This window comes from Pezoporus flaviventris, unplaced genomic scaffold (genome assembly GCF_033815535.1).
Source record: "Pezoporus flaviventris isolate CSIRO_AGI_PZ_B2104156 unplaced genomic scaffold, CSIRO_AGI_Pfla_v1 ptg000066l, whole genome shotgun sequence".
Classification (NCBI taxonomy): Eukaryota; Metazoa; Chordata; class Aves; order Psittaciformes; family Psittacidae; genus Pezoporus; species Pezoporus flaviventris.
Genome location: NW_026892614.1, coordinates 11,689,294 through 11,709,831, shown reverse-complemented (window position 1 = coordinate 11,709,831; position 20,538 = coordinate 11,689,294). Strand labels below are relative to the sequence as shown.

The 20,538-nt window shown below is 38.4% G+C and overlaps 2 protein-coding genes across 3 annotated transcripts in view; one reads left to right on the top strand and one right to left on the bottom strand.

Annotated features, from left to right (window-relative positions):
• Positions 1-617: 617 nt before the first annotated feature.
• Positions 618-2,387, top strand: LOC133278459 (cytochrome c oxidase assembly factor 6 homolog). The gene is made up of 2 exons (XM_061471252.1): positions 618-849; positions 1,956-2,387. The coding sequence occupies exons 1-2, from the start codon at positions 706-708 to the stop codon at positions 2,049-2,051; spliced, it is 240 nt and encodes a 79-aa protein (XP_061327236.1). The 5' UTR covers positions 618-705; the 3' UTR covers positions 2,052-2,387.
• Positions 2,388-2,771: 384 nt separating this feature from the next.
• TARBP1 (TAR (HIV-1) RNA binding protein 1) overlaps positions 2,772-20,538 on the bottom strand; it is a 34,083-nt gene continuing 16,316 nt past the window's right edge. Inside the window, exons 16-30 of one of the 2 annotated variants that reach the window (XM_061471250.1) lie at positions 20,005-20,257; positions 19,736-19,924; positions 16,475-16,674; positions 16,262-16,333; positions 14,558-14,678; positions 13,077-13,187; positions 12,387-12,536; positions 10,424-10,510; positions 9,628-9,824; positions 7,955-8,036; positions 6,974-7,145; positions 6,539-6,730; positions 5,474-5,598; positions 4,223-4,359; positions 2,772-3,159 (exon numbers count right to left, since the gene is read on the bottom strand). In XM_061471250.1, coding sequence (XP_061327234.1) covers positions 3,000-3,159; positions 4,223-4,359; positions 5,474-5,598; positions 6,539-6,730; positions 6,974-7,145; positions 7,955-8,036; positions 9,628-9,824; positions 10,424-10,510; positions 12,387-12,536; positions 13,077-13,187; positions 14,558-14,678; positions 16,262-16,333; positions 16,475-16,674; positions 19,736-19,924; positions 20,005-20,257 — 2,248 coding nt within the window. In that variant the 3' untranslated portion in view covers positions 2,772-2,999. The remainder of the gene's footprint in view (positions 3,160-4,222; positions 4,360-5,473; positions 5,599-6,538; positions 6,731-6,973; positions 7,146-7,954; positions 8,037-9,627; positions 9,825-10,423; positions 10,511-12,386; positions 12,537-13,076; positions 13,188-14,557; positions 14,679-16,261; positions 16,334-16,474; positions 16,675-19,735; positions 19,925-20,004; positions 20,258-20,538) is intronic. The other variant, XM_061471251.1, reaches the window with a different exon arrangement.

The window sequence follows — 20,538 nt, the reverse complement described above, 5'->3', positions numbered from 1 at the left end:
CTGGCAGTGGGTCTGCACCCGGCAGAGTTGGGCTCTTCGCAGCACCAAAAAGCCACTCTTCCCGCGAGTGCAGCGGATGACTACGGCAACACGGGTGATCGCTTTCCAAACTGCAACAGTGCCCCGCGCAAATGGTGATGCATAAAATAAGACTTCCAGTTCCTCAGCTGCAGGGACTGCCCCAAGGAAACGCCACCGATTCCCAAACAAAATAACGAACATAGTGCGCTTCTGGGTGTTCTTTACCAGCACTGCAGGGTTCTTTCCCGGTGATGCCCCTCGGCTGAGTTCACCCGCCGCCCGGCTGGGTGTCTCTGGGGTGTGAAACACACCCTTCACGCACCCAGGGCTCTCCTGTCACTAAGCGGGCCCCCTGAAGGGCCTGGCGGCAGGAACCGAACTGTTGGGACGGAATGATCCGCGGAGCCCGGCCCGGCCCGGCCCGGCCCGCGGAGGGATCCCGCATCTCCGTCCCCATGGCGACCATGTCCCGTGGCCAACCTCGCCTGGGACTGCGCCTGCGCACTAGGAAAGGCGCCTCACCGCTTCCGGGGCCGTGACCTTCGCGGTGAGGCGGCGCTGGTCTGCGGTCCGTGTGGCGGCGGTACGTGCCGGCAGTCCCTTCCCCGGGGGCCTTGGGATCGGCTCGCAGCAGACCCGGTGCCGCTCGGACACACCGCCGTTTGCGTTCAGGTGGGCAGCGAGATGGCGGCGCCGACGATGGAGGAGAGGAAGGCCTGCTGGGGGGCCCGGGACGAGTTCTGGCAGTGCATGGACAGCCACGGGGATGATGCCTCCAAGTGTGAGCAGCTGCGGCGGTCCTTCGAGTCGCTGTGCCCGCAGCAGTGGGTGAGCAGCCGCCGCTCCGGGCGCGACCTCGGCCTCCGCTTACCGCGTTAATGATGGCAACTCTGGCGTCTTGCATTGCAGAACGCGTGCTAACGCTTTCTCATAGACAGTCATGCGCCCTTGAAAACATAACTTGGTTTGCACGCTTTTTGTCTTGCAGGGAAATTACAGCTCCTGAGCAGAGCACTAACTAACCTGGGAGCTGTGAAAAGTAGATTGAAGCGCATGGTATAAAGGGGAAGGAAATCACAATGTCAGACTTTCAGATAAATACACAACTACGCAAGCATATAGGCTGATTGTTTGCTTAAAAAAAGTTCAGAAAGATGATGAAAAGCTTGTGGAAGTGCACAGAAGTTAATAAAGAGGATAAGCTAGCACGGAAGGGAGGCCACATGCAGGGCTTGCACTTGCATGGCATCTTAAGACAGGTATCTGATGCCTTGTGCATACCCTTTTCATGCAGTGTGACTTCACAGAAACGATCGACTTCCACGTAGCACACTCACGTTGTGCCTTCTAGGTTCCCTAAACTCAAGCTGTAGTTCTTAACCTTTTTTAACGCTCTTTTGCTAACAGCAGTGGCTGAGGGGCTGAACGGACTGAAGTTGGTAACAAAAACCCAAGTACATTCGCAGTTGCTGTAGTGACTTACACTTTGAACGCTGCATTTCTGCTGTATGTCATCTCTGGTGATGATGGTTTCACATGCAGTGCTTTGCAGCATGCACATCAGTGGCTCCAGGCAATGAATTCAGAGGTTACATAGGATGCGATACCATAGAAAAGCTGCTGAGCTTATCATCTCTGTGCATTACAAGTAATCTTTATTCATAGCAATGAAAATAGCAATAGACTGGTTTTATCAGATGCTTACGGAAGTAATTGGGTGGTTAGGGCAGGAAACTCACTTTCAAAATGATTAAAAAAAAAAATCCACAAAACAAATACTCCACTCTTAATTTCTTCAACAGAGCAAGAAGCTCCTAACTAATGTATTGAGTTAACATCCTCAAGTTTGGTCATTATTCCTTATTCTTTTTGTGATGCACAAAGCCTCTTTTTCTGCCAGTTTCTTCCAAATATCTTTTCTCTTTTTTAAACAGGTTAAATATTTTGACAAAAGAAGAGACTTTTTAAAATATAAAAAGAAGCTTGAAACAGAAGGGTATCATCCTCCAGAAGCTGCTGGGAAGTCGTAACTTCTCTGCTTTCAAAATGAATCTAGTGAGAATAACTATGGAAGGAAAAAGCACGAGAAAGTGACCGAAGCTGCTTCAGCTCAAGAACTGGTAACCAAACTGTCTTCCTGAAATGCACACTGCTGCTCCTGTTACCAGGTCTCAGGTGTCTGCTGGGAAAAGATGGTCGTGGATAGCTTTTTCATGAGAATAAGTCAAAGAAATATGGTGCACGGCTATTCAAAAATTAAGGTTTTGAATGTGCAATTAGTCAAACTGTTTCATGGGAATAAATGATTGTTTAATAATGTAATATAATTCTGAAGAGAACAATAAAACTGTTTTTCAGTAAGTTAACCAGCTTTTCCTTAAGATAAGAAGACCATTCCAACTTCCTTGTCAAAAGGAGGTGGTGGTACAATAGGATTTGTATTTGTCATTAAACTGTATTTTAAAATACTTTGATATATGTGGTAAAGTCAGACATCAATTTATAAAACAGCAGCTATTAGAAGACCTAATGCATGGGGTGGCATTTAATGTAAGTGAATTTACCTTGAAAAACATGCTGGAGGCATAGAATGCTTTGGCTGCAGGTAAGTTTTGATTGAGGCAGGAAGGCACCACTTTCATTTCAAGCATGGTCATCACAATTGAAGTAACTGCAGTAAAAACTTATTTTTTGAGTTTGGGATTCTTCACACACTATACTGATGTTCCAATAGTAGAAAAAAATCTACATGCAATATAAATAGTATTTATTTCCAATGCAACAGTTTTATTTAAGGAGGTATAGTATTAAGGCATTTAAAAGTCAGTCTGAACATTACGGAGAATAAAACATGCAAAACTGAAGAATCCTCATTCACCCTGAGTTTGTATCATCTCGCCCATTCAGAATTTCACATTGTAGCACCATAGGAAGTCACCCATCTGTACTATAAGGCACAGAACTCTTGATGGTTATTTTTACTGTTTTTGCTTGATGACTTGTTGCCTTGTGTACTCCCAAATCAGCAGAGCTCCGCTTACATGAACATTGAGGGATCGAATGATACCCTGCTGAGGAATTTCCACACAGACATCCAGGTGGTGAATCAGGTTTGCTGGGATTCCTTCATGTTCGTTTCTATTAAAGAAAAAAGAAGATATGGGAGACCTAACTAAGCTTTGATGTCAGAAAGAAATTCAGTTCACTGCTCCAGCAACAGCTGAACACCCAACATGAAGACTTCCTCTCTACCTTTATTTTGAAACTAGTGAACAGCTGTATAGGAAATGATCTGGGCATGAAGCTGCTGGCTCAACAGGGAAGCTCTAACTGCCCACTTTACATTCAGTGAGGTCTTGGTATGAGGGAATGTTGAGACTGATTGGAGCCTTGAACTGGAAGTGTTTCACCTCTTCAGAATGAGCACACCAGAAGTTACTAAAGGTTATCTATTGGTAATTGGAACTGTGGTTTTAAGTAGAAGAGAACAAAGTAATGATGAAAACTACATTCTGAAGACAAGCTACATATAAAAAGGTTTGAAAACCCAGTATTTTTGCCCGTCTTCCTGATCTCACTTGGCGACCCTACAATTCAGTAGCTTTCTGACTTGCAGGCACTTTCCTCTAGACTTCTTCAAGTAGCCTTCCCTTTGTCACAAATGAGGCTTGCCTGCCTATAGGAACTGATTACTGCTTTTTTCCGAAGTTGTCCCAGCTTCTGGTTGTACTGCAGAAACAGTGCTTTGTCTTGTGCCTCACCCTTGATTTTTAAAGCATCTCCCATGCATGCTTCCAGTCAGCTCCAGTCCTCACCAAGTTAAGCAGAGCAAACAGGCAGCCCCCTTCTTGCTGAGCAAACTGCAGCCTACACGCCCAGAGCCCCAGATAACTGAAATGAACTATTGGTACCTCTTATCACACCAGGAAAACTATCATCTGTGCTGCTGCTAATTCCACTCATATAAAAAAAGTAGTTACAGTGTTTGGATAGTGTATTAAGTATGAGGAGAAGGAACGTTCAGAAGCAGGCATCACCACCTGCTCCTGAGCACACAAAGTCAAGCTCTGCTGTCTCCACGATCACTTTGCACTCTAAATCCACCTTCACCACTGCCACTTGGTTTTCACATGACCAAAATCTGACTACTAGAAGGGATGGACTTCAAGAAGTAGATTTACAAAAACGTGTGTGTTCTTACCCCAGCAGTAACAGTGACTTCTCTGGGAAACAATATTCTGTAAGATCAAAACTTTTAGCTGTCTGCTCCACACCAATAATAGTGTAGCCTTCTGTTTTTTTCTGCTGTAAATAATCAACAAGCTGAGATGGTTTCACCTGTCCATCAGAAGCAGAGAGAAATGCACAAATATTTAAATATCACCATCCGTAAACTTCTGAAGTAACCATGAAAATCAATTTACTTAGACTGTTTTTAAGATGAATGACTTTTATCTCCAAAAGCTCTGTCCATATGCATAGCTTAAAAGCTCTTCAGCAATAGCACACAAGGTCACAAAAAATGTACTCCATGAATACCATGAACAAAAAGGCTTTTTTATGATTCTGACAGCTACAAGCCTTACATCTGAATGTAGAAGAATCACAGGGAGAAGGTGCATAGTTGTTTAACCTGGAATTCCTTCCCAAAACAATACAACACCCAGTACCAAGGCTGAGTTGCCTTACATGCCTGCATTACAACTTGTAATAGCTTGCAGTGAAGAATTGTCTGCACTCTACTCTTTAAATTGCTTATTCATATTAAATGCCTTCATTCTGAAGTTCTATCATCAGTACACTTCTATGCAGAGACTAGGCATGACAACACATGTCCAGCAGCATTATTCTGTTTTAGGCAAAACGCTGTAGCTATCAAGAAAAATCTGAATAGGCTGAACATAAACACTGAGAGGAGGTGGTGAAAAATTTGCACTCAATTATTCAGATGACTTAAAAGTGATCTTGAAAAACTGATCATTATAAAATATCACAAACATTTTCTACCAAATACTAAACATATAGATCGAAACTCATTTTTATAAGCTAGATAATAGGTTCTACAAGCTTGGCACAAGTTAGCTCCAGGCAAGCTTGGTGATCATCCCCACAGTTTTACCAAAAGCAATGGAGCAAGATAAATGAAGCATTGTTTAACATTTATAAATAAACATTAAATTCCAACTCGCCACTATAAAAAATAGAGTAACAATGACAGCTCACACAATCAATTTAAAAATAATGTTAATTTCTTACTGCTGTGATAAGCTATTTTTATGAGGTTGAGCCAAATTTTATACCAAACTACTGAAGATTAAGTCTCAGCGATAACAGTGGGAGCTTCTGTTAAATAAAAGGTTCATTTTTACCAGATAAAAAAAGACTGTACTATACAGTTGATGAACTGAAGATGTACAGTACACTTCTGAGCTATTAAAATGTTTCCATTCACCTCAACAAGGGGGAGCCACTGCTCTGCAGAAACGCTAAGATGCTGAAACTGCTTATCTTGTATATAATGAAGACTGCCCACAACTAATGCAGATGCCCCAAATATTTCACTTGTACGACATAAACCTGCAAAAAGAAGAATTAAAGTGATTTTTGTGTAGCAAATAAACACAAAGCCAGAATATTTTAGCAACTGAGAAAGGACAAAAATATCCAAGAGAAATGGTTACTTTAGTCCTCTATTTTTAATCAGTTTTACGTCAGTTTTTCCAAGCCACACCTTGTTCCATATAATTTACCAAGGTGGAAAAAAGTTTTGTAACTTATCAGAAAGATAAAAATTAGAAAAGTAGTATATCTGACAGTGTGCTTCTACAGAGTAATGGGTCAGCTTACAAGGCTCAACAGGGTTGGATTGACACATACACACACACATGCTTCAGCTATAAAACCCATACCTGTTAAATGACATTACATTGAGAGAATGACACATTACAATGCAGACAGCAGCAGCTTGTGGGCTTATTTTTCATTAACAGTCTCACTGCAGTTATTTAAACTGCTGACAACAGCAAGTACAATGCAATAAAATATTTGGAGGATTTATTATATCACAGCTTGTATGACATTGTGAAAAGCACCTAATCAGGAACAGGCACTTTCCTGTCCACATCATGAGAAACTAGTAGGTCTATAAAATTTGGCTTAATTGTTACCACAAAGAACATAAAAGCAAATTATTTCCTTTAACTACATACAATGTTGAAAAACTCAACTGTAACAAAAAATACAAAAGCAGTAAGAAACTGAGCATGACTTAACAGCAAAAAGTTCTATTTCATTAATACATGCTATGTGTAATTCCTCCTCCCCCAACCCCCCTTGAAATGAAACTATAGAAGATCCCTTCTTCTGAAGCAGGTAGTATTTTGTTTGGTTACCACCTCTCCAAGATAGTAATCTATTTCTCTGAGCAGTCCTTAAATAGTTTTCTAATTATCAACATAAAATGAAATTCATTACTATTATCCAACTGGTCTAAAATAAGATGTGCCATCAATCTTACCTCCTAAATTGGTAGGTTTATCAATAAGAGAAGCCACCACGATCAGTCTGCTGTTTGATTTACCAAGTTTAGCAGCACGGTCCTGAAATACCATTTCCAGGTCTAAACTAGGAGTACTGTTTTTCCAGGGTATAATCTTTTTCTGAACATCAGTCCATTCTGTCTGGCTATCTGTTTCAGCTGAACTTGAGCCTATAAAAACAATTAGTAGTCATACAGATAGGCAAGTGGTAGCAAAACTACTGCTTCAGTAAAGATTATCTAAATGGTAATACTGTAGCCACCATTAGTCATTTACTATTATTTTATGGTATATACTCTGCTCTCATACATAGAAGTCTACTTCAGCTAAGAAACAGAGATCAGATTGAACACAGAAGTATACAGCTACTACATACAAATAATTACATTTAATATAGATTAGCTATATTTTACCCATGTCTTGCTGGGACCAGTCACTTGGTTTCAGATCACGAAATTCTGTTCGAGAATGGTACCACTGAAATGCTGGTGGCAAAGGAATGTCAGTGAATCTATCGAATTTAGAGAGCGAGATCCATTCATCTTCAGCAAGCTCCGAAAGGCGGGGAAGAATGTAAAATATAGTCTACAGTGTAACACAGTGTTATTAGCAGAGCACCACTAAAGCAAGCAAAACAGATAATAAATTAATCTCTAGTAATTTTACCATACATATCTTATCTAGCATTCCATGATCTTATACTTGTTTTTCTTTGTACTTGATATAACTTACTAATGTATCTCTCATTGATCCCTTTACATATAGTGCTATCCCAAATTTTCATAGATCTAGTCTCCTCCACTCTCCAGTTAGACATTTTTGAAACACACATACCCCTTTTAACATTCATGTTTATCTTGTATTTTCAGCTTAGTTCCTTTATGTCTTATTTTGCTCTGCACCAGTATTTTTGCCTGCCTTCCTTTCCTTAGTGTTTATTCATTTATCAGTTCTTTAAGCTATAGCAAAAAGAATAGATGAAAGAGGTGCTCTAGAAGTTATAGATGTGTATCCATTCACATCAATTTTAAGCATCCTCAAAAGTTACTTCTAAGAACGTAAGCCTTAAAAATCCTAACAAACTACATGTGATTAAGTAGATGCTCTTCGTTTATTAGAAGTACCTCTTCTAGTCATATATATAACACCTGATTAACTCCCACAGATGGGCAAATTCATCAAATACACCACTTCTTAAATAACCTCGTTTTTTAACACAGTATTAATTAGACAATTAAGCTGCAGCATTAGTCTAAAATCCATCACAATCAGGTGATTTTTCAGTTTTAAATGAATAATAGTTCATCATTATTCATCCTACCTTAGAACATACACAGGCAGACAAAAATGTAGTTGCAAAACTACAAAAAGATCAGCAATAATTTCAGACTTGCCTCTAGACTGTAATCCTTAAGTGGATGAAATGTTGCAAAGAAGAAGTGATCTTGGATTCGCTGCCAGTTCCTTCTAGCATTCCTGCAATTGCAGAAAGTAATGCAAGATGCACAAAAAGCACAATGTAATTGAATTTTTTCTTTAATTATCAAATTGGAATAAGGCAACCTAATCATATTTATTATTGTGCTCGCAGACCAGAAAGCCAACCGTAACCTGGGCTGCATCAAAAGGAGCGTGACCAGCAGGTCGAAGGAGGTGATCCTGCCCCTCTACTCTGCTCTCATGAGACCTTACTTGGAGTATTGTGTGCAGTTCTGGTGTCCTCTACATAAAAAGGACATGGAACTGTTGGAACAAGTCCAGAGGAGGGCCACGAGGATGATCAGGGACTGGAGCACCTCCCGTATGAAGATAGGCTGAGAAAGTTGGGGCTGTTCAGCCTGGAGAAGAGAAGGCTGCGTGGAGACCTCATAGCAGCCTTCCAGTATCTGAAGGGGGCCTATAAGGATGCAGGAGAGGGATTCTTCATTAGTGACTGTAGTGGTAGGACAAGCAAAGGGTAATGGGTTCAAACTTAAACAGGGAAAGTTGAGGTTAGATCTAAGGGAGAAGTTCTTTATTGTGAGGGTGGTGAGGCACTGGAATGGGTTGCCCAAGGAAGTGGTAAATGCTCCATCCCTGGCAATGTTCAAGGCCGGGCTGGGCAGAGCCTTGGGTGACATGGTTTAGTGTGAGGTGTCCCTGCCCATGGCAGGGGGGTTGGAACTTGATGATCTTAAGGTCCTTTCCAACCCTAACTATTCTATGATTCTATGTACTGAACGGGAAATAAAATACTTCAACAATTAAGTAAGGACCTATTTACAAACAAGAACAAAATCCCCAATATACAGGAAATAAGTTTTACTTATGCTTCAAGGAAGGCCTGTAACATGTCTCCAAATTCTGTTATCAAAAGCAGCAAGTTTCACAAGAAAGAGTATCCTATCTAGGTAGGCCTCTGGAGGAAACTGAATACTAGCCTAGAGTTTAGTTACAACTTACAGCTGTGAAAAAATAGAGTTTATGTTGGCTGACAACACCACTGTCAGAAACTGAATATTTTTCATTAACCTAAAAACAGAGCTAAAAAAATAAGAATACACACACACAAAGTCACACGCACAGAGTACAAAATTAAATTTACTGCTCTATTTCCAAATCAGGAGGCAGAAAAGCATTTCTGTAGAGCCTATTTAATCATCACCCAAAATTAAATTCCCTATCTACTTTCCTCCCACAGAAGTTTTTTTTTCAAGTATTAACACCAAAAACATCTTGGATTTTTATATTTAAGAATTTACTGGTATCAGAAGTTTGGGAGAATGAATTTTTTTGCTTTAAAATCCACCATAGAAGAAAATTAAGCACTCCTGACTTTTTTTTTCTACCCCACCTCTAAACTATGAGCACTGTTCAAACATGCCTTGAGTTTCATCTCTTGTGCTTTCAAACTGTGATGATATACTGAATTATGACTTCATTTACTTTGCTGATAATTAATTTTAACAGAGTTAAAAACCCCATAAACTCCCACAGAAATTATCAAGTGCTGCTTAAGAAAGTTAGGCTGGCTGCAAATAGCTCAGAAGAATCATGTTAGACTGTAAGCAAGATGAATGTTACTAACCCTGTACCATGCATGTTTTCCACTTGTTGAAGGCTAGATTCAATAACTGGTGTCAGAGCTTCGAATTCTTCCACATGCAACATTCTGCACATGCCCCAGATTTTTTTAAGGGCAACTAATGCATAAAGACGAACACTGAAATTATGGTTGAAACACCACTGCAGAACAACTATGAGGGCTTTCTTCAAGGCTGGTTTCTACAAAAGAAAACACAAAGCCCAATGATTCTTTCATTTATATGTTCAGGCTAAATGTGCCATTCAGAAGTAGAAAAGGAAGAGTGGCCCAAGAAACAGTGGCTTACTCAAAACCGAGCATTTCAGAAAGTCAGAAGCTTTAATAGTATGTAGATGTGCGAAACCAGGCTTCATAATGCGGTTCTGATTTTCTTCCTTCCTTTTCAGTAGAACACAGACATACCACCCTAACAAGTGTTTTGACAATGCACTAATTTGCTTTAAAAATTATTAATTCTGCATATACACAGAAACCTCTGTTTACTTCTGATTTTCTAGCTCTGATCTTGCAAATGTATGCAAACATTAAAAAAAAATAATAGAAATGCCTGGATTGCTACAGATATGAAGTACTTATTCTAATGTAACATCTGACTGTATCTCATCATATATTTTAAAGTTCACTGTTTTCCATACCAAAGCATACCTTAGCAGGAAGTAGGTATTAAAAAGGTTTTGAAAAACCTTTGAACCTTTGAAAAACCGTGATAATGGATTTTATTTCAGAAATCCATATACAGTGGAACTGGAAAAGAATGAACACTTTCAGTCAAACTTACCTTCTCAGAGGTATTTTGAAGAATGATGTCAAAGTGTGATAACACTGATAAAAATGTGCAGATGCTTGTTTTAAGCTTTTCTTCATCCTAAAGCAAAAGATAATGTAACAAGAAATACGCATATTATATCCTGAAAGTTTTCAAAGCATGTTCTGCACATGCAATAATACCATACTATTAACAAACCCCATGTGTTTCCACAGCAAAATCTACTAAAATATGAAGTTCAGATTTCATTTTTCCTAATATGTTATTTGCATTTTATTAACACACTATTCAGAACAACATATACAGCAGTGTAAATAAGCTAAAATTCAACCCAAATTTGCTGTATTCCCTACTCTGAAAACCCCAAACCCAATAAAAACCTCAGGGATTCTTTTTAGTGCTTGCAATTTTCCATGTCATCACACACGAGTATTGGATGTAGAACCAATACAGCTAGCAGCTGAACAAGCAGCCGAACAAGCAGCCAGCAGAACCAAATAGTAGCAGCTGCCTCACCCACATTCTGTACTGGAAGAAATGAGTTTCCACACTTCTATTCAACTCTGCTGTTTACAGATATATTTCCTATTCATCCATTTTGCTGAAGCATTGCACTGGGTGCTCAAGCAGCTTATTTTTCAGTATGATCCTGAAAAATCTTTTCAGAGTCACTGTTTTCCAGGACAGCCTCTGAAAATACAATCGTTATTCCTTTTTCATAAATCTGTATCTTTTCTGCTTGCTGTTTGTTTGAATGGGCCCACTGTGATTCAGTGCCTTTGCTATCAGCATGAGATTGCTTTAACCCAACAGATAATCATCTACTAAAGTGACAGTAATTCCAACTGCATGAGTTTTTGAAAAGAACTCGAACAGGAAAAGGCTACAGTCCTTACAACACTTTTTATCAGTTCAGATAGGCATGACAAGGCATCTTTGTGCAGTTGTATACTTATATATGTGTATACATATGCAAAAGTATAAATTGTAAATGGAAAGATTTTTTTTCTCCTGTGAAGGGGAAAAAATAAAAAAGATGAATCAGAACAAAACCCCAGCAAGCATCACGAGCAAGCAAAGTATTAAAAACTTCCCTCGTTTGGGGCAAAAAAATGTATGTATATAGCTTTTTAATTTAATTCTTGTTGTACTGTTTAGCTGTTTTAAAAACTACAGTAGCAACTAGGCTATTTGATAAAAAAGAAGACATCTACATTTAATTATTATGAGTGGTGAGCTTCAGTAGATGCACAACTGCAAGTAATGTCTCCCTATGCACTGGAGGAGATGCAAGTACATACGTGTTCTACTCAGCCCAAATATACAATGCTAACAAATTCAAGAATATCAATATAGACAATTACTATTTGCACAAGTCAACTTTTACAGATGATTACTTAATCATCCAAGATGTAAAAATGAAATGGCAGCAAGTAAGTTCTCCTCAGTCAACCCTTTTACAACTTTTGGATGCCGTAATTCAAACCCTGCCTCCAGCTTTTGGAACCACATTACAGAAGTCCACTGTGAGAGAAGTGCATATTACAAGCCAAAAATTGAATGTGTGTTATGCAAGTTGTGTTCCCATGGACAAACAAGATGCAGAAGACAAAAGCTGGGTGTGGAAACCACAAGTGACTTTGCATTGTCTTCCTAAACTCAGAATCTAGGGCATCTGTGTGTTCCTGATGGTTCTTCTATTGTGACTGCGAAGAGTACTCCAACTCACTATGCCCAGAGCAGTACCTAATGTGCTCAAGAAATCTCAGCTGGAAAAATTCATTCGTCTTCAGCTATTTCTATATCACAAATATCTCAGACTATGGTTCAGATCCACTTCCAAGTTAATTTGATTGGCTCATTGGCTGTCATTGCTTCCAAAGGGAAACCGGAATACATAGAAAATAAGGTATGGGGTGATGAACTGTACCCTCTTTGAATTATTCTTCAAGCAAATGCCAAAATTCTTACTTACATAGCAAAAGCAATCCCAGAATTTGTTAAGGAATTGGGGGTATCTATGTAGACTCGTGATAACAATCCATTCTATGAAGTATTTCACAGATGCCTGATTGTTACCAAATCCAGCCTGAAAGACTTTGCCAAGGATTCCACACAAAAAATTCTGAGGAATAAAGATCATAAATCAGTTGGTATCTTGTTAGTTACTTCCATGAAGGGGAAAAAAATCTAAATGAAAGAACATTCTCACCTTTATCATAACATTAGAAATATTTTAATACTCAGATGCAAACATTTTAGAACCATCTCATTTCTTTATTATACCTTTTAATTATTTAATTATGAACTGTTAGTTGAAACTAAGATTTCTCAATATTCTGAGTGTTCATAAAGTAGCAACATTTTTACTACATGAAAGCCTTTAAATTGGACGTTCAACACAGAGTTTACCTAGCTTTAAGAGGCATAATCTAGTCTCCTATAACTCACAAGTCCAAGAACCAGTTTTCAAGTGAACTCTAAAAATGCATCATGAATTCATGAATTCAGACAGAAAGAATGAAAATACACAAAACTTCTACATCAACCACAGAAATGGCATGCCCTTTATACTGGGCTGTAATTTAACATATGCAGTTTGAATGACATCAAATTATCTTTGAAAGGAGATATTTATTTAAGAATTCACAGTGAAGAGCAATACCTGGTCAAGCTTTGGAAGAAGAATCAAGAGTGTCTGCCATACCCGGTTTTTAATTCTATGCTGTAAAGAGTTTGCATAATAGCGTGTTCTAGATCTGGATACCTGTTCATCCTAAAAGCAAATTAAAAAGTTTATTACATATTATTCCCTTAAAATTGAATACATGGAAATATACTGTACTGGGAAAGCAGCACCTACTGCATACCTAGTATCAGCATTAAATATAAAAGTTAGGAAAAATGTATTAATTTCATTTATTCAGAAATAAATTTTGAAGCTTGTCCATGAGAAGTTTAGAAAGTTAAAAAATAAACAATTCTACTAGTACTTTTAGTTAGGAGCACAAAAAAAAAAAGTAGTAAGACTCTTCAAACAGCAGAGGCTTAAGAATTTCCAGCACCTACTGTACATGAACAATTAGAACAGTACTACGTAAAAAGGAGCACGAGCACTCAATCTGTCATTTAGCTATGTAGCAACTAAAGATCCTAATTGAAGAGATGAGTATATAAAACATTTCTACTTTAGTGTCTACATTTAAAAAAAAAGATTTAGTCATGCTGTCAATCAAGATTAGCTTCAAAATACAGCTCTAGCTTTGAGACAGTAATTGATATTCTGCAATAGAGATGTTTCACATGACAGAAAACAGATTAGATAAATAAAGCTTTTAAAAGATTTTAAATTCATGTTCTCATATAGCTTTCCCTATGGTCTTCAAAATATGTGACACTCAAAACTATTTTTACTTTTAAAAAAGAAAAGCATTTGATCCGAGTCCCATGTTAATATTAAAATGCAAACACACTTTACTTTTATATATTTAAGCTTCATATTTAAGCAAGTAAGGAAATAACATTTAAAGCTCACTTCTCCCACTTTATCAGACTTGTAACACAAATATTATCCTTTCTTCTCCAGTAGTTAACTGACAAGAATGAAGGACCACCCATTTCTTGTTCTTCAGACAAAAGCAGAATTCTATTGTACCAGAATGCATGGTTGATGTTCCAATAGTAGCTGTGGTAATTTACCACTGACTCATGCCAATGCATAAGGAGATATGATGTAAATGAAAATGAGACCCAAGCCTTCTCCATGAAATCTATTTATAAAGGTCTCCCAAGGAGACAATAGCTCTCTCAATTCAAGTTAGTCTGCCTTCTCCAATTGTTAAAGTGAAACGTGTTGCTTCAAGATGCAACCTAAAGGAAGATTTGTAATGCAAAAATGGTTACAATTTGGATAATGTTTCATGAAGTCAGAACGTCCACTAAAAAGAGAGAAATAAATCTGAGAGAATTTTCACCATTTTTGTTCAGCTGAAGTAATTTCTGCCTTACAATCCAAAAAAAGTGTATTATTGGACAACCCTTGACAGACTATACAAATAACCGTAAATAACCCCATCACCTGTAAATACTTTGCATTTTAGTAACTGTACTAACATCACATTTGTATAGCAGAGAAAACAAGTTTACTTTGTCAAGTAGTTTGATGAAAATGTCTTCCATGAGTGTCTTATGCGAGGTATTCGATCCATCCAGCAAGCACAGAAATTTAATAGCACAAACCCGAACATAGTGATCATCTCGATGTGTACTGTAAAATACAAATGAAAGAATAATCAAAATAATTTTTTTAGAGATCGGGAATTCCTAAATGATATTAAAAAAAAAAAGTACCAAACATCATCTTGAACCTTCAGCCATCAGGTTTCCTGTAGTGAGACTACATGCAAATACCCAGAACCAGAATTTTAAAATCTGTTCATCATTGCTGATGAAGAACACTAATGGAGCTTAATGTCCAGCTGGAGACCAGTAACGAGTGGTGTCCCTCAGGGATCAGTGTTGGGACCGGTCTTGTTCAACATCTTTGTCACTGACATGGACAGTGGGATTGAGTGCACCCTCAGCCAGTCTGCCGATGACACCAAGCTGTGTGGTTCAGTTGATACCCTGGAGGGAAGGAATGCCATCCAGAGGGACCTTGACACGCTTGTGAGGTGGGCTGATGCCAACCTCATGAAGTTTAACCATGACAAGTGCAAGGTCCTACACCTGGGTCAGAGCAATCCCAGGCACAGCTACAGGTTGGGCAGAGAAGAGATTCAGAGCGGCCCTGTGGAGAAGGACTTGGGGGTGCTGGTCAATGAGAAAATGAACATGAGCCAGCTTCAGTGTGTGCTCGCAGACCAGAAAGCCAACCATATCCTGGGCTGCATCAAAAGGAGCGTGACCAGCAGGTCAACGGAGGTGATCCTGCCCCTCTACTCTGCTCTTGTGAGAGCTCACTTGGAGTCTTGTGTGCAGTTCTGGTGTCCTCAACATAAAAAGGACATGGAACTGTTGGAACAAGTCCAGAGGAGGGCCACGAGGATGATCAGGGGACTGGAGCACCTCCTGTATGAAGACAGGCTGAGAAAGTTGGGGCTGTTCATCCTGGAGAAGAGAAGGCTGCATGGAGACCTCATAGCAGCCTTCCAGTATCTGAAGGGGGCCTACAAGGATGCTGGGGAGGGACTCTTCATTAGGGACTTTAGTGATGGAACAAGGGGTAATGGGTTAAAACCTAAACAGGGAAAGTTTAGACTGGATATAAGGAGGAAGTTCTTTCCTGTTAGGGTGGTGAGGCACTGGAATGGGTTGCCCAAGGAAGTGGTAAATGCTCCATCTCTGGCAATATACAAGGCCAGGTTGGACAGAGCCTTAGCTGGCATGGTTTAGTGTGAGGTGTCCCTGCTCATGGCAGGGGGGTTGGAACTTGATGATTTTAAGGTCCTTTCCAACCCTAACTATTCTATGATTCTATAATTAAAATGGAGTAGTGAACTTTGGCAGCAGATTTTTTTAAAAGCTCAGGTTTTATCAACTACTAACACTTCTCAAAACACTATGTTAGAACTATTTCTCTTTCATTTACTGAGTAAAGGTGGTAGCGAAATGACAAAAAAAAAATTCAGTAATCCAGTAGCCACTATATGAATTATGAATATAATGTATATCCCTTTTACCAATATTTTATAAAGTTATGAATGTACTCCTTATGGGTCCCATCCAATTTAAGAGATACTATGATAAGAAGATGACTTCAAAACCAGCATCTATTCTATTGCAGCATCAATGGTAACAGAAGACACAATTCACACTAAATATTGTAAGATATATCCTCCAAATCATTACCTTTCCGTAACAAGGTTTGCTGCACATTTTTCTCCAAGATTTTCTATGAAGGCATGCACATCCTGAATAAGTCTTCACAGATGAAAGAAGACAAAGCAACAAAATCAGCAGAATACCATACAAAAATTGTTTTACAATAGTTATCTCAAGGTTAAAAAGAAAACAAGGTGCACAAAATGGTAACAAATATCATCACAAAGATGTTTTTTATACCTCTGATCTTTCCTAAATACAGTTCCAAAGACACAAGCCTCAGTGATAAGTTCACAATAATTTCCAGCATTTACGAAAGCATTTGTCAAGGCACTTCTCTCATCAACAGTGGGAAATATCCAAGATTGACAACAATGACTAAGGACTACATTGAATACGCCAGTCTTTGTAGTAGACATATCTATCAGCTTGAAAATTATCTGAAAAGAAAGAAAAGATTCAAAATCTAGTTTTCAGAAGCACTAGAATTATTAGAATACTACTGCAGTGATATCTATTTTAACAGGTCTGATCATCTCTGCATCCTATATCTGCTCATGTAAATGCTGTCTTAAATCTATCTACAACTCTCTGATTATATGGGCAGGTGAATGGGCAACAACTGTCCCAGTTATTTGATTAAATTAACAAAAGATAGAACTGTTCTTTGCTTAAACAGATGAAACACCAGCTGCTTCACACAAATCTCCCAATAACTGTAACAAATGCTACCTGGGCTTACTTCATGTGTACAAACCTGGTGTTTTCAATCAATCCTTTCCAATTGAGAAAGAAAATAAACAAAATTTCTTCTATAGGTAGCCAAATCACTAATTCTCTTCTTTAATGAGGGTTACATTCATGCTGAAGTTAAAAGTTTGTATGTGAGTTCAAGTGGAAAAATGTGTTGTGTCATTTATTTTTTGCTTTTGAGTAGGGCATATTTAAGATAAACAAAACTGCTGCCTAGAACTTTTCCAGAAAGAGAAAAAAATAAACAAGGAAAATGGCCTCCAAATTCTTCTTTCCTAGGCTAAGTGCAAGAGTAAACTTCAGTTACAAAGTAAATTTTTTCTAAGCAATTGCAAGCATTTGGGAGAGGACAGGGAGATTCAGAATAAACAGGTGGTTTTTTTTATGGATTCCTTTATAGACAACATCAATTAGAGCTGTCCAGGAGGATGGTTTTCCAGAAGTGTGACAGTTCTTTCCAGACAAGGCTGCTTCTCCTCTCCGCTCTGAATATCCCCTTTTGATAATGTGACAGTCCTGACAGTAACCCAGCTTTTACAGAGAAAGTTGTTCCACACTGCTGAGGATTAAGGTACCAAGAAGCCCAAGAAGAGCGTAAACAGAAATACTGAAATGCTCTCTGGAGAAACACTTTCTGGGAGAAAAAACAAAATAAAATCCTAGGAACAGCTGGTCCTTTTACAAAGTATTCAAACTCTTTCTTTTAGTGCAAAGACACACATAGTAACTGTCCCAATAATTCCAAAATTGAACCACCACGTTTCATGTGGAGGGAAGCGGAATGACATTTACCACGCATTTCTCAATTCTGGAATGTCTTTCAATTGTTTCATTAACATAGTAAAAGCCCAGCACACACAAAAGAAATTTAAGTTCTAGCACAATTAACATTCAAATGAGCACAAAGGAAAAGTGCAGCAGAAGAAATTAAGCCTAAGAACACAGTACTCTGGGCACTTCTGTCAAAGTCCATCTGGATTCTACCATAGCAATATTCCCTTTTCTGGCTTAACAATACCCCTCTGTTCCACCCTTTCTAAGGATTGAAAAGGAGGAGTGCACTGTGGAAGATGAAATTAAAATTATGCTTCTGTGACAAATTTGTACCAAGGAGTTTCATTTTTTCCTTTCTGTTCAGCTAAAACTATACAGCCATTCCACAAGGGGTCAACGGCAACAGAGACTGCTGAGGATTTGCATAAGAATATACATAAGCAGACACTTGCTTGGGAACTTTATCTTCATTTTCTTATGAAGGGGCAGAAGGTGGCTCAACCAGATGCCCTTTGTTGAGTACAGGAGACCTTCCTTAGTTCCTTGTTGCCTGCTGTCATGGTATGTCCCACTGCAGACAATGGGATAGCTGTCACACAGACTCAAGATGCTCAACATTGGCAAAATACATCTTACATAATGCTTGAAATAATAACACTGATGTTAATACAGTAGTACTAAGAATTTAAACAAAAGTTAAGATCAAAGAAAAGTAAGTTCATCAGTTACAACAATACTGAGCACACAATTATCCATTACAGATATTCCCTACAAGAAAAAACTAACCGATACCTAGAACTGAACAGGTATTTTACCATCTTAGCATATGTATCTTGACTTATGTCCATATGAAGACTACAATTGCAAAGTCTTATCTACTGCTTAGAATACATGACAGTAACAGCCATTTGAAGCAACTTTTCTAAAAGAACAGATCAAAAAAACAGGCTGCATTTTAAGACACTGAAGTTAAATCTGGAGATATCACAACATTTTGGAGTGCCTGTGCTGAAAATAAAGCTGGAGACGTTTGCTAATTTTTACAAATGCAAGTGTGACACCAGGACACAGCTACTTATGATGACTTAAGGCAAAACTGCAGCCCCTCCTCACATGATTTCTGTGCCAAGTACAATGCAGCACATGAGACCCAAGTCTAAGCATACACATATACTAGTAACTAGTATGTAATGTATTACTGCTCTGGTGAAAGTCTTGCAGTCATTGTGGACTGTTCTGTGCAAACACTTCGTTGATGCTCAGAGAGGAAAAAGGCAAAAAAAAACCCCAAACCACCCAAAAAGGATTACGTAGAAAAGAAACAGTAGACAACTTTCTAATATATAAAGAGAAGGTGAACCAACATCTCAATATTAAATGAGGTTTTAGTGACCTAAAATGGAAAAAGAACACCCCAACACACAAACTTTTGGAGTACAGGAAGTTGCATGCAGCTCTTGACTGTGGAGGCAGCGCTACCATGTTCTACACCTGGACCCCAGAGGATAAAAAAAACCTTTTAAAGAAGCAGCTAGGGTTGTCTCATTCAGCAACATCCATGAAAGCTTCTAACTTAAAGTATTTTCATAACACTGAACTATTAGAAAAAGGCATATTCGTTGCAGAATATTAATAGTTTGTGACAGTTCAGGTGGCAAATCCTTAAAACATCTAAGAAGAAGTGTATAATATAAAAATAGAGTAACAAGACTGAAAAAACAATTTTTTCAATGCAGATAAAACTGAATAGTCTAAAAAACCAAAGAAATAGTACTTTAACTTTTCTGTTACAAAACCAAACAATAGACTTGTTTATCCTCAATTTAATTCTCAGATATTTTTTCTTAACACTCTCTAATACCTTTTGGGAATGATAAATTCACAATAGCTGAAGTGAAAATAGAAGATAAAATTCATTTTTAGATCCAGATAAAATTTATGTTCCCTTGCCAAAACAGAATTCTTAAAACTGACCTCTTTTATTTTGGCATATGCTTGACCCTTCGCACTTGCAGCAACAGCTAGAACCTCAGTATCAAAGACGAACTCAACAAAAGCTTTTAGATTGGACCAAAATATCAGTTGTGTGTTGCTCAAAGAAGATATAATTTTCCAACCTAAATCAAATGCTTCTATGCAGAGAGCCTCTGAGGAGTCCAGAAGCTGAAAATAAAGAGAACAAAGCGTTAGACAAAAAAACACCCCCAAAACTATCAATAGTGTACAGTAGTTTTATCTTTTACCTTGGGAACAAGGACTTTCATGCAGTCAAACACAGGTAAAACTTGGTCTGAAGGAAGTATAGTTAGGGCTTCCAATGCAGACTGTAGAATTTTGCCTGACCTTTCAACTGTATATAACATTTCAGAAGTTTCTTCATGTTCCTGAGCCAGTGTAGGAAATGAACTTAAAACAAAACGAAGGCAAATCCACTGGTCACGAACATAGCGTGCAACTATCTTCCCCCATCCTTGAAATGTTGTTTCTTCACTTAAGCTGTAAGAAGAATATTATTCTTAAATACATATTGTATTCATTTATCCTGCACGTTCCTAATCACCAGGAACAGCTTAACTGTACAAACTCATTATATGTCAAGACACTAAAATTTACACAGGTTCAAGGGGAGACTGGACAAGTTCATGGAAGAGAAATCGACAAAGTTCTTTTAAACAGAGAAAAAGCAGTTCAGGCTAAGACAGTCTCATCAGTCACAAACATCTGGGAGAGTATTCGATGGAAACATCACTATATGCTGACTATCTCTCTTACCCAAG

Coding starts and splice junctions, on each gene's coding strand:
- LOC133278459 (XM_061471252.1), top strand. CDS start 706: ATGGCGGCGCCGACGATGGAGGAGAGGAAGGCCTGCTGGGGGGCCCGG. Junction 850..1,955: donor CGCTGTGCCCGCAGCAGTGG/GTGAGCAGCCGC, acceptor TTTTTTAAACAG/GTTAAATATTTTGACAAAAG.